The sequence below is a fragment of the Octodon degus genome, unplaced genomic scaffold (assembly GCF_000260255.1).
Source record: "Octodon degus isolate 3935 unplaced genomic scaffold, OctDeg1.0 scaffold00320, whole genome shotgun sequence".
Classification (NCBI taxonomy): domain Eukaryota; kingdom Metazoa; phylum Chordata; class Mammalia; order Rodentia; family Octodontidae; genus Octodon; species Octodon degus.
Window position 1 is genome coordinate 471075 of NW_004524896.1, and position 11031 is coordinate 482105.

General features: G+C 56.4%; 2 protein-coding genes across 2 annotated transcripts in view; both read left to right on the forward strand.

Annotated features, from left to right (window-relative positions):
• Window positions 1-45: 45 nt before the first annotated feature.
• On the forward strand, window positions 46-1321 carry Tmem86b (transmembrane protein 86B). Its single transcript, XM_004647707.2, is given in 4 exon segments — window positions 46-104; window positions 404-646; window positions 859-1062; window positions 1065-1321. Coding segments are annotated over 4 exon segments (681 nt in total). The 5' UTR covers window position 46; the 3' UTR covers window positions 1241-1321.
• A 4742-nt stretch (window positions 1322-6063) lies between these two features.
• The window catches only part of Ptprh (protein tyrosine phosphatase, receptor type H), a 38335-nt gene continuing 33367 nt past the window's right edge, over window positions 6064-11031 (forward strand). The window contains exons 1-5 of the mRNA XM_023707978.1: window positions 6064-6178; window positions 7087-7120; window positions 7181-7525; window positions 8185-8451; window positions 8928-9194. Of these exons, the coding sequence (XP_023563746.1) occupies window positions 6128-6178; window positions 7087-7120; window positions 7181-7525; window positions 8185-8451; window positions 8928-9194 (964 nt within the window). The 5' untranslated portion in view covers window positions 6064-6127. The remainder of the gene's footprint in view (window positions 6179-7086; window positions 7121-7180; window positions 7526-8184; window positions 8452-8927; window positions 9195-11031) is intronic.

Consider the following 11031-nt stretch of genomic DNA (forward strand, 5'->3'; position numbering starts at 1 on the left):
CGGGTTAATGTGTAACGCCCTCCACCCCAAGTCTGCCAGCTCCTGCATGCAGGCCAGCATGGACCCCAGGAAGGAGGGTGTGCCCCTGAAGACACTTCAGCCAAGTGAGCCTGTGGGGGTGGGGCTTGAGACTTGGGGAACCAAGCAGCTGTGGGCTTTTGGGGTCCCCATGCCCCCATGGCACGGCCTGTGGGCTTGAGACCGTGCCCCTTGCAGGTGGGAAGCCAGGGCAACCTGGTCATCCCGAAGGCCGAAGGTCCTGTCTGTCCCTAACCCTGTCCCTGTCCTGACCAGGCCCAGCCTGTTTAGCTCAAGTTGGTGGCGGGGGGCTGTGTGGGAGCAGGGAGCCCTGAGGTGCAGGGAGGGAGCGGCTGGGCTATGTGCTCAGCACGCCCTTCCACAGTGCCCAGGGGCAGCCGGCAGCTGGGCCCCTTCCTGCTCACCTGCTCTGTCTACTTCCTCTGGGCACCTGAGTCCCCGCCGTCCTGGCCTTCAGCCGTGCTCAAGTGCCTGCCCGTGCTCTGCCTGGCACTGTTGCTTCAGGCTGCTCCTGCTGCCAGGGGCTGCAGCCAGCTCCTGCAAGGAGCCCTCCTGTGCTCAGCAGTGGGGGACGCCTGCCTCCTGTGGCCTGAGACCCTCTTACCTGGTGAGTACATCCAGAGGAGGGAGTTGGGGAAGGAAGGCCGGTGGGGCACAGGGCAGGGCTGCATGCTCTAGGTTCAGGGGAAGGGGGGAGGCGGGTGACAACCTGTTTGCGGTCCAGGACAGCAAGGCAGGTGCCATGTGGCTTGGGTGTGACTGTGCAGGGAGGGGGGAGGGGTGGTGGTGCCAGGCAGCCAAGTGTCCCCTCTCCCACAGGTATGGCCACCCTCGCTGCTGCGCACCTCCTCGACCTGTGGGCCCTCGGCTGCTCTCCCCTGCGGCCCAGCCAGCTGTTGCTCACGCTCCTGGCCTCTGCCACCTACCTCAGCCTCCTGCTGCCACACCTGCGTGCCACTCTGGCAGGGCCTGCGGTGGCCTGTGCACTGCTTCTGGCCACCGTGCTGTGGCGTGGCCTGGCTCGTGTGGGAGTGCTGGCCATGGCACACTGCTTTTTGCCATATCTGATGTGGTGCTCTCCTGGCACAACTTTGTGCGGCCCCTGCCCCATGGCCACCTGGGGACCATGACCACCTGCTCCGCGGCCCCGGTGCTCATCACGCTGTCCCTGCTTAGGAGCCCTGGGAGCTGGGCCGACTGAGAGCGGCCGGCAGGTGGATGAGTCCCTGCCGCCAGCGACCTCTGCGCCGAGCTGCCCGAGTCCAGGCTGCTCCCCAGCCCCTCCCCCTCCCTACGACTCTAGTCTGTGCGATGGTGCTAAGTAAAGTGGGTGTGGAGATTGCAGTGCCACCAATGTTTGGGAAGGAGCACCAGGGCAGGAGCCTGTCCCAGAGCCAGCCTGGTGCCTGAGGGACCCCCTCGGCCTGCATCCGGTGGACAGGTGGGCAGAACTGAGCCAAGAAAGATGTTCTTGTTTATGTCTAGGTAGCAAGACGTGGACTGAGCCCAGGCTTGGTTGCACGCTCGCAGCAGTCCTCCTGCCTCAGCCTCCCAAGTACTGGGATTACAGGCATGTGCACCTTACCAAGAGAGGCTTCTTTTAGGGGATACAACTCTGTGGGCTCCAAGTTGGGGCTAGAGACCTTGGAGGAGCTAGGTCATGAGGGGTGAGGAGGGGGGCAGCGTGGCTGAGTGGCCCTGGGCAGCTGCTACCTCTCTGGGCCCCATCTGGCCATGTTGGAGTTGTCCCAGGACTCCTGCTTCTCCATGGTGCTGTGCTACTGCAGCCGCTCAGCGGAGGGGAGACTGCCACCGCGTGCCTCGCCCAGGCCCTCTGACCGCTCCTGTGGGGAGGGGTTTCCTTGAGCGGTGTGGAGAGCAGGTGAGGGAAGGCTGACGGCTGGACTCTGGGAAGCCTCTGCTTCCTCTATCTCCCACCCACTATTTTCCCCCCTGTACTGGGGATTGAACCCCAAGGTGCTTAACCACAGAGCCACATCCACAGCCTGTTTCATCATTTCGTAGTCTGACTGCAGCTCAGGCTGGCCTGGAACTCACTTTGTAGCCCAGGCTGGCTTTGAACTCGCAGCGATCTTCCTGCCTCAAACTGCCAAGAGCTGGGATTACAGGGGTGCGCCACTGCCTGGCCCCTTTCATCTTTTATTTTGAGAAAGGGCCTTGCAGGGTTGCGCTGGTTGGCATCTCACCTGCTATCCAGCCGCAGCTTCCCAGGAGCAGGGACTTGTTGCCTCCCCATCCTGTGTCCCGCACCCGGGGCTGGCAGGCGGGACACGGAAGATGCTGCTCGGGCTCTCGGCCTCGCAGACGTGGGGTGGGGTGGCCTGGCTGTGGGAAGGGAGCTGAGGCCCGAGGGAGGCCAGCCCAGCGAGGCGCCGTGGAGGGCGTGAAGGATGCCCTCAGTGGCAGGGCGTCCCGCTCAGTCCTTTCCGGGTGCAGATCCCGTCAGCACCGAGGACAGCGCCGGGCCTGCTGGGAGCCGGCTGCTGGACCGCCCCTTCCCTGCTGCTGCCCACGGTGAGCGGGGCCTCCCTCCTGGGGCTGCCCGGCGAGCGTGCCGGGCCGGGGAAGGTGGAGCTGGTGAGGTGGCGACGCGTGCAGCTGTGGCGCCTCCTCTGCCCGGGGCCATGCGCAGCCCTGAAACGTGGGAAGGTCGCACGCCAAGCACGGCGGCCAGGCAGCCACCAGGGAGCGCCCTCCTCCAGCCCGTCCCAGGGTCCACCTGTACTGGAGGCAGGGGCTCGTTAGTTCACCGAATTTCCCAGGCTGGGCCCAAACTTGTGATTCTCCCGCTTCCGCCTCCCGGAGCGCTGGGATCACAGTGTGCGCCACGCCTGGCTGCAGTTTATTTCATCTCCAGTGAGGCTCTCGGGGCGCTGGTTTCTTGGTTTTTCGCCTGCTTTTGTTACTTGGATTGGGCAGGAATCCTGAGCGCTTCCAACTGTCCTCAACACAGTCCTCACGCTGGTGATCGCAAACCACGACTATTGCAGTTTCTCCCTACACGCTCAGGGTGCAGGAAGGGAGACACACACAGTGCCCCTCTCTGAAATTCTTTGCAGTGCCGGGGATGGACCCAGGGTCTGCACACCACGCCACATCTTAGTCCTTGTAAGTGGGCTAGGCTGGCCTCAAGCTTGCGACCCTTCTGCCGTAGCCTCCCAGAGCGCTGGATTATGGGCCCACCGCCACACCAGGCTCACGCGGGGCTTTTCAAGCCCACTCAACCCGTAGTGCGATCGTCTTAGCCTGGTGCCCACTTGTACTGGATGCCTCCGCACCCACGGGATCGTGGCACAGTGACCTTGTGGGTCCCCGTGGATGACTCCATCGTGTCAGAACCAGGGCTAGCAATCCCATGCTCTCTTTTCCCAATCCCCTGTCACCCTGGGAGTGGGCCTCGGGTCCAGCTCTGGCCTGTCCTCTGGTGCCAGGCTGCGTGTGTGCTCCTCAGGCATGGAGCGTCCAGTCGGGAGCTCAGGGATGCCGGCTGCTTGCTGGTACCTGGTCCCAGAGAGCTGCTGTGGCCCAATCTGCAAAGAGTCCCGGCAGGAAGGTCCAGGTACTCACTCTGGGCGCAGAGGGCCAAGATCCATGACGTGGTGAGGCCGTGCCCTTGCCTGGCTCCGCCCTCTGCCCCTGGCATTCGCCCTAGGCCCCTTCTCTCGAGGCTCTGCAGGACAGGATCTAAGGCAGGAGGCTGCCTGTGGTCACTGGGGTCTGGTCTGTGCCATAGACTGGGAGAACTGTCTGCTTTCTCCGTGCTTCTGAGGGGAGTAAGGGGAACGAGGCAGGGAGCTGTGGTGACCCGGGCTCCCCCAGTGCAGTGGTCCAGTCTGGCCTTGAGCTCACTGTGTAGCCCAGGGTGGCCTCAGACTTGTAGTCCTCCTGCCTCGGCTTTCTGAGTGCTGGAATTACAGGAGCGTATTACCATGTCGGGCTTAAATCTTAATTTGTACAGATGGGAAAACTGAGGCTCTGAAGCTGGGCACAATGGCCCGTACCTACTGACGCAGGCAGGAGAATTGCTGTGAATTCAAGGTCAGCCTGGGCTACATAGTGAGTCCTGTGTTAAGAAACAAGGCAAAAAGCTCATGCAATGAAAAATTTCACATCAGACAAAAATGAATAATGCCTATCATTCCGGTGAGGATGTTCAGGGACGCCCTGGGGTCAAGTGTGTAGACCCGGGAGCCCACACCCCAGGGCATGTGTGAGACCAGCCATGGGAAGTGGAGCCCAGCCCTGGGGCCACAGCCCCGGGCTCTACTTCCTCTGAGTGACTCAGGGACTGTGTGAAAGGTCCCACAGCCCTGGGTGGCTTAGCTCCCCCTCCTTCCCCTTTGTCTTGGGTGGGGTGGGTCACAGGAGAGCAGTGGTGGCACCCTGCAGCGTTGCTCCGGCCGCCAGTGGGCTGGGGCTGCTCTCTTGCTGCCTGATGGCCCCTCGGGGCTTGCTTTCTCCTTCCCACTGGGTGAAGCGGAGTGCTGGGGTGGGACACCCAGAGTCTTGGGGCTGCCTCTGCCTGGCCTGCCTTGGTCCGCTTGCCAGGAGGGTGCTGAGGGGCGTGCTGGGGAGATGTGAGGAGCGCTCCGGGCAGGGTGACCCTGGCGCCAGCCCCATGGCTCCCTGGGGTGGACGCAGTCCCCGCCAGGCTCCCAGCAGCAGACCAGTCCTGCAGCAACCCAGCAGACGCATGCATGGTTCTTGGTGTAGCACAGGGCAGTGCTGTGCAGCCGGTATTTTCTTTTATTTGATCTTTATTCATAACTGCTACATAACTCAGGCCTAGCTGGAGTTATTTCTCAACAGCCAGGAAAATGCTTCTTGGAGGCTTAGCCATGTAGGACCCCAGGGACGTGCCTGCTCTTCCACCAACTCCTCAGAGCTGGCATCTAGGCGACCCCTTCGTTCACATCAGGGACCCTGAGGCACCCATGGCTCTGGACATGGCAGAAGTGGGTCGCTTCTTTCTGTATATCTGATGTACAAAGTACTTGACATTTACTTTAAAAAGAAATCGGGCAGGCATAGTGGTGCATGCTTGGAATCCCAGCAGCGTGGAAGGATGGGGCAGGGTGGTCACAAACTGGAGCCCAGCCAAACAAGACCCAGTCTCAAAACTGCAAAAAGTGCCGGTGGGTGTAGCTCAGTGTGAAGGCCTTGGGCTCAATCCCTGGTACCGTGCAAAGCCAAACCAAGCAACCCCCAAGCAGAAAACAACAAACAGGAGATGGACGGCAGTGCTGGAGCAGGAGGCGACCGAGAGAATGCAGAGGTGGGCTGCGGCCCTGGAGCCCACATCCCCAGCCCAGGAGCCTCAGGAGCAGGTGGGCAGGACATCTGCAGAAGCAGTGGAGGCCGAGGGATGGCTCAAGTCACATGGTCGCGGCTCCCCAGGACAGGGCACCCACTGTGTTGCAGTCTCCTCACCACATGTGTCCCGGGGGTGGTCATCATCCTTTCCAGAGGACTCAGCTGAGTCACTCTGAACTTAAGTCGCCTCAGGTCATGACTGTGGCCGCATAGCTATGTAAATACAAACACTCGTGAGCTGAGCGACAGTCGCAGGAGCTGTGGGAGCCGTGGGGTGCAGGGCAGATGAACCTGGGTGGAGGTGGGGTGTGCAGAGGCCTGGAGGCAGCAAGCCCGGGCTCACCCGCGACCGCCCAGACCTGCAGCAGGCAGAAGTACCCACCATGGCAGGCCATCTTCATCCACTGCCCAGCTCTCCCCATGCTGCGCCGCAGCCTCAGGGGCATGTCGCCCTTGGCACAGCGGCCACGAATGTCTCCAGGGTTTCCACAGAGCAGGGGCTGAGGCTTCCAGGTGTGCCTGCCCAGGAGACCCCGGGGCTGGGCGGTGTCAGGCAGCAGCGGAGGTGAGGAAGAGGTGCAAGGGACAGGGCAGGGCTGGAGCGGGGCGCTCACTGCTGGGCCTGCACTTCCTTCTCCACCCCTTCCTGCTGGGCTCGCACTGATGGGCTGGGAGAGGGGAAATTCTTGAGTATAAAGTCCAGCAGGTGGAAGGACCAGGCTGGGACTCCTGTGTCCCTCCCAGTGAAGGACACATGGCCCGGGCAGCCGGGGGCCTCGGGGTCTGGAGGAGCTTGGTGCTGTTGGTAAGTCCTCCCTGTCCAGGGCAGCAGGCCCTCACGGGAGTGGGGGCTGGGGCTCAGACAACTCCACAGTGAGAAGATGAGGGAAGGGCTCCGAGAACTCAGACCCTGAAGAAGCGTGGGCCAGGTGTGCCCTGGAGAAGGGGGGGGGTCTCACTTTGGAAGCACTGTGGAGAGTGGATACCAAGGCTTAGTACAGTGACAGTGGGAAGTGGAACAGCCCCTCAGGCGAGATACTAAGTGCTCTCAGAGGCCTGTTGGCTGTGCCCTTCTGACTGAGGAACTCTGGCCTGGTCTCACCCCTCAGAGCCTGGGGTCCAGCCCCACCTCCCACCTCAGAACATGGGTCTGGCCTGGTCTCCCCCCTCAGAACCTGGGGTGCGGGTCCAGTTTCTACTCTCATACTGGGGATTCTAGCCTGGCCTCCACCCTCAGAAGGGGGCTTCAGATCCAGCCTCCTCCCTAAAAACTGGGGATCCACAGTTGAGCCTCCTGCCTGACAGTCAGGGGTCCAGGCTCAGCCCTTCTTTCTGACCCGGGTATCTGGATCCAGCCTCCAGTTTCGCTTTCTTCATATCCTCTGACTTTTATGATTACTTCCCCACCCCCAACACTGCAAGGCTGTATTTTTTAAAATTTGAAACCATTACATTTATCTTTGGCCTTATCAGTAAAGCCAATGTCAGCCTCTGTGTCCCTGAAACACCACCCCTACCATACTTGACCTTTTTCTCTGCTGGAAGAACACGGATATTGGGGTGACCTTTGTCACAGCTCAGCCCTGAGGTACTTGACTAGGCCAGGGTGACTGTTGGGTGGGGTTGGGAGTGTCATGGGCAGTACTACCAGGCCCATGGACTCTCCTGGGTCCAGGGCGGCCTTACCTCTAACTTCTTCCCTGCTCTTTCCAGGGTTTGTGCAGCTGGACGGTGGGTGGGGAAGCAGGTGAGTGACCCCTAAGGACCGAAGGCCTTATGACAGGAGCGTCTTGGCTTCTCCACGAAGGTTGCCCAGAATGGCACTGGTTGAGGGAGTGGGAGGCAGACAAGTGTGGGGCATTGGCTGACAGGGTCCCTCATCCCAAACCCCAACCAGTGAGGGGCCTTTGGGTACATGCTGAGATTAACAGCTCCCTCAGCTTGCAATGGGAGGAGCCCCAGAGCTCTGTCCCACAGAACCTCACGTTCTGGGACCTGTGGAATCTAGGCAGCAACACAAGTGACACTCAGAAGACCACAGACACCAGTGTCACCATGGAGGGACCGTGTCCTGGGTCTTCATATGCGTTTTCTGTATGTATGGAAAAAGATGGAGTCAATGGCACCTGGGAGTCTCTCAACGCTTCCACAGGTAAGAGGCAGCCAGTATTTAGAGCTCTCTAATTCCACGGATCTGGGCATTCACGCCAAGGCCTTCGTACTTAGCTACATCCACAGCCCTTCCTTGATGCTGTTGTTTTGTGTGTTTGTAGAGAACATTTTGCTAAATGCCCCCAGCAGGAATTGAACTTTTGATCCTCCTCACTCAGCCTCCTAGAGTTCTGGGATTAGGGGACACAGCTCTACCCTTGGCTGTTAGTCTCCCCTTTCCTAGGGATCGGTGTGGAGTGCTTGAGAACAGATAGGAGGATGTGACAGGTTCTGTGACAGCCACATAAAAATGTGGAAACCCCCAGCTGAAATGGGTCATGTCAGGGTATAACATGTTGTGTGACAGGCGTAAAACCCTTCCACGTCACTGTGGACTTTGCACAGAAAGGATGGAGGAGGCTTTGCGTTCCCGCCTCACCCTTGCTGTGCGGCCTCGAGGGCCCGAGCTGCCAGCACACGTGCCCCTGCAGGGAGCCGGCCACCGAGCTCCAAGTCCCAAGGGCGCATGCTGCCACATTGCATGGTGCAGGTGCAGCTTCCCAAGTCCCTCTCCTGCCTCCAGGAGTTGGGGAAGGGCAGGAAAATGTGCAGTGGGAGCTGGGAAAATGAACCTGATGTGCCCTCTGTTCTTCTTCTCAGCCCCCAACCCAGTGAGGTGCCTGCGGGTGGGTGCACGGACCAACAGCTCCATCAGCCTGTGCTGGGAGGCGCCCCAGGACCCAACCTCCCAGAACCTCACCTACTGGGTCCTGTGGACTGGAGACGGAGATGACGGAGATACCCAGAAGACCACAGACACCAGTGTCACCATGGAGGGACTGCGTCCTGGGTCTTCATATGCATTTTCTGTGTGGGTGGAGAAAGATGGATTCAATAGCACCAGGGAGACTCTCCAGGCTGCTACAGGTAAGGGAAGGCACGGCTTTACTCTTTTCTTATTAGAAGGAAGTAGTGTTTTGTGGTTGGAAATGCCTGGAGAACGTCATCTGTCCTGTGACACCATAGAAAAACGGTGGGAGCCACACAGGTGCACTATGTCAAAATAGGGAAAAAGGGGTGAAAGGATCATTGTGACCTATTTCACGCAGCCTTCTTCTTCTAAAGTACCGTCATGCCGCCATGTGACGAGGATAGACAGCATTGCTGAGACTGGGCCTTGCGGATTTCATCCAGGTCCTCCTCAACCTGGTTGCGTTTGTGGCTCATCTTGGGTGGACCGAGCCCTATCCCAAGTGGGCAACCGTCCTAGGGGCCCTGTGCTGCCATATTGGGTGGCGGAGGTCTGAGCCCTCACGTGCTCTCCCACTGGGTGCAAGTATAAAGCTGCAAAGGTGGCAAAACTGGGTAGCACAACCCATTTCTCCTCCTGTCCCTGTATTCAGCCCCAAATCCAGTGACCAACCTGAGAGTGCATGCTCAGACCAACAGCTCCATCAGCCTGCGCTGGGAGGAGCCCCAGGGCTCGGCCTCCCAGAACCTCACCTACCGGGTCCACTGGACTGGAGACGGGGATGACGGAGACACCCAGAAGACCACAGACACCAGTGTCACCGTGGAGGGACTGCGTCCTGGGTCATCATATGCATTTTCTGTGTGGGTGGAGAAAGATGGAGTCAATGGCACCAGGGAGACTCTCCAGGCTGCTACAGGTGAGGGCAGCCAGTATTTCAGGAAGATGTCGTAGAATTTCCATGTGTTTAGGAAGTACTTGTTTTTTTGCCGCTAATTTCCTACTGTATTGCACTGCAGTCTGATAATATGCACAGAATAAATTTAATTCCTTTGCATTTACTTAAGCATGTTCTGTGAGCTATCATGTGATCTATTTTGGAGAATGTTTCATGTGAAGCTGAGAAGAATGTGTATTCTCTTGTTTCGTGGAATAGTCTGCAGACATCTACTAAGTCCATTTGCTCAAAAGTTGAGCTCAGTTCTAATATTTCATTCTTGATTTTTTTGTCTAGTTGGTCTACTTGGACAGTAGGGCATTGAAGTCCCCCAAAGGTATTAGTGTTTATTTGATTTTTGGGGCCAGGGAGATAGCTCAGTAGCATAAGCACTACCTGGCAAGTGCAAGGTCCTGAGTTTAATCTCCAGTACCCCACAAAAATAATTTGATTTTGTTTTATATATTTGGGTGCACTGATATTTGCTGCATATATGTTTATTATTCTTATCTCTTTTGGATAGTTCCCTTTCAAGGACATGATGACCTTCTTCACCTGTCTTAGTCAATCTTGGCTTGAAATTCACTTTGTCTGCAAATAGAATTCCTACCCCTGCTTTTTTTGAGGTTTCTGTCACATGGAGTATTGTCTTCCATCCTTTACCACCTCTTTGAATTAAATGTGTTTCTTTTATGCAGCATATTGTTGGGTCTGGCTTCTTGATCCATTCTGCCAATGTGTATTGGCTTATCCTTGTCATGCTATTTTCCTGTTGTTGACTCCTTTGTTTTTCCTGTTTAGTTGTTTCCTTGCCTGGTGGATTTCTTCTGTTAGGGTTCATGGAGTTGTAGTCCTTGTCATCCCCTTTTAGAACGTCCTTCACAACATTTTAGAGTGATGGTTTGTTGCTCGTGAATTTCCTCAGATTTTCTTTGTCATGGAAGTTTCTTATTTCTTTATTGGTTTGAAAGAGAGTTCTGGGGAGTACATCAATCTGGGTTGGAGGTTGTTTTATTTTAGGGCTTGAAATACTTCACTCCAGACTCTCCTTGATTTGAGGGTTTGTGCTGAGAAGTCAGCTAAGGTTTTGATGCTCAGTGATTTGTTTTTTTTTTTTTTTCTTTAATAGCTCTTAATATTCTGCTCTTGTGTTGAATTTCTAGAATCTTGACTATGCGATAGATGGTTGTAATTTTTTTTTTATCATGACTAAATGAAATCCTATACACATTACTTACCTTTATGTCAAATTCTCTTTGCCTACAAGGGAAGTTTTCTGCCTGCCTTTTGTGAACAGGCTTTTATATCATTTATGCTATCACCTGCCTTCTCTCTCTCTCTCTCTCTCTCTCTCTCTCTCTCTCTCTCTCGGCAGAACCAGGGATTGAACTCAGGCCCTTGCACTTGCCAGGGAAGCACTTATTCTACTGAGCCATCTCTCTGGCCCGCCTGCCTTTTCTTTGACTCCAATCAATCTTACGTTATTCTTCTTTGCCTCGTCTAGCAGCTGCTGCATGATTTCACACAGTCCCTTGCTGTTTTTGAGTGATCTTTCCTTTCACGATTGCTACCATGAGCCTATCTTTTGTGTCTGAGCTCCTGGCCTCACATTGGCTTATTCTGCTGCAGATACTTTCAATAGCTTTTCAGTCTCCTGGATATCTACTTAAATCTGTTATATGTATTACTTTTTTTTTTTTTTTTCCTATGTTGGGCATTCATGGCTTCCATAATTTTCTTAAACTTTTAAAAAATCTGGATCTGGGGCTGGTGAGATGGCTCAGTGGTCTAAAGCACCTACTTAGAACAAGCTTAGCAA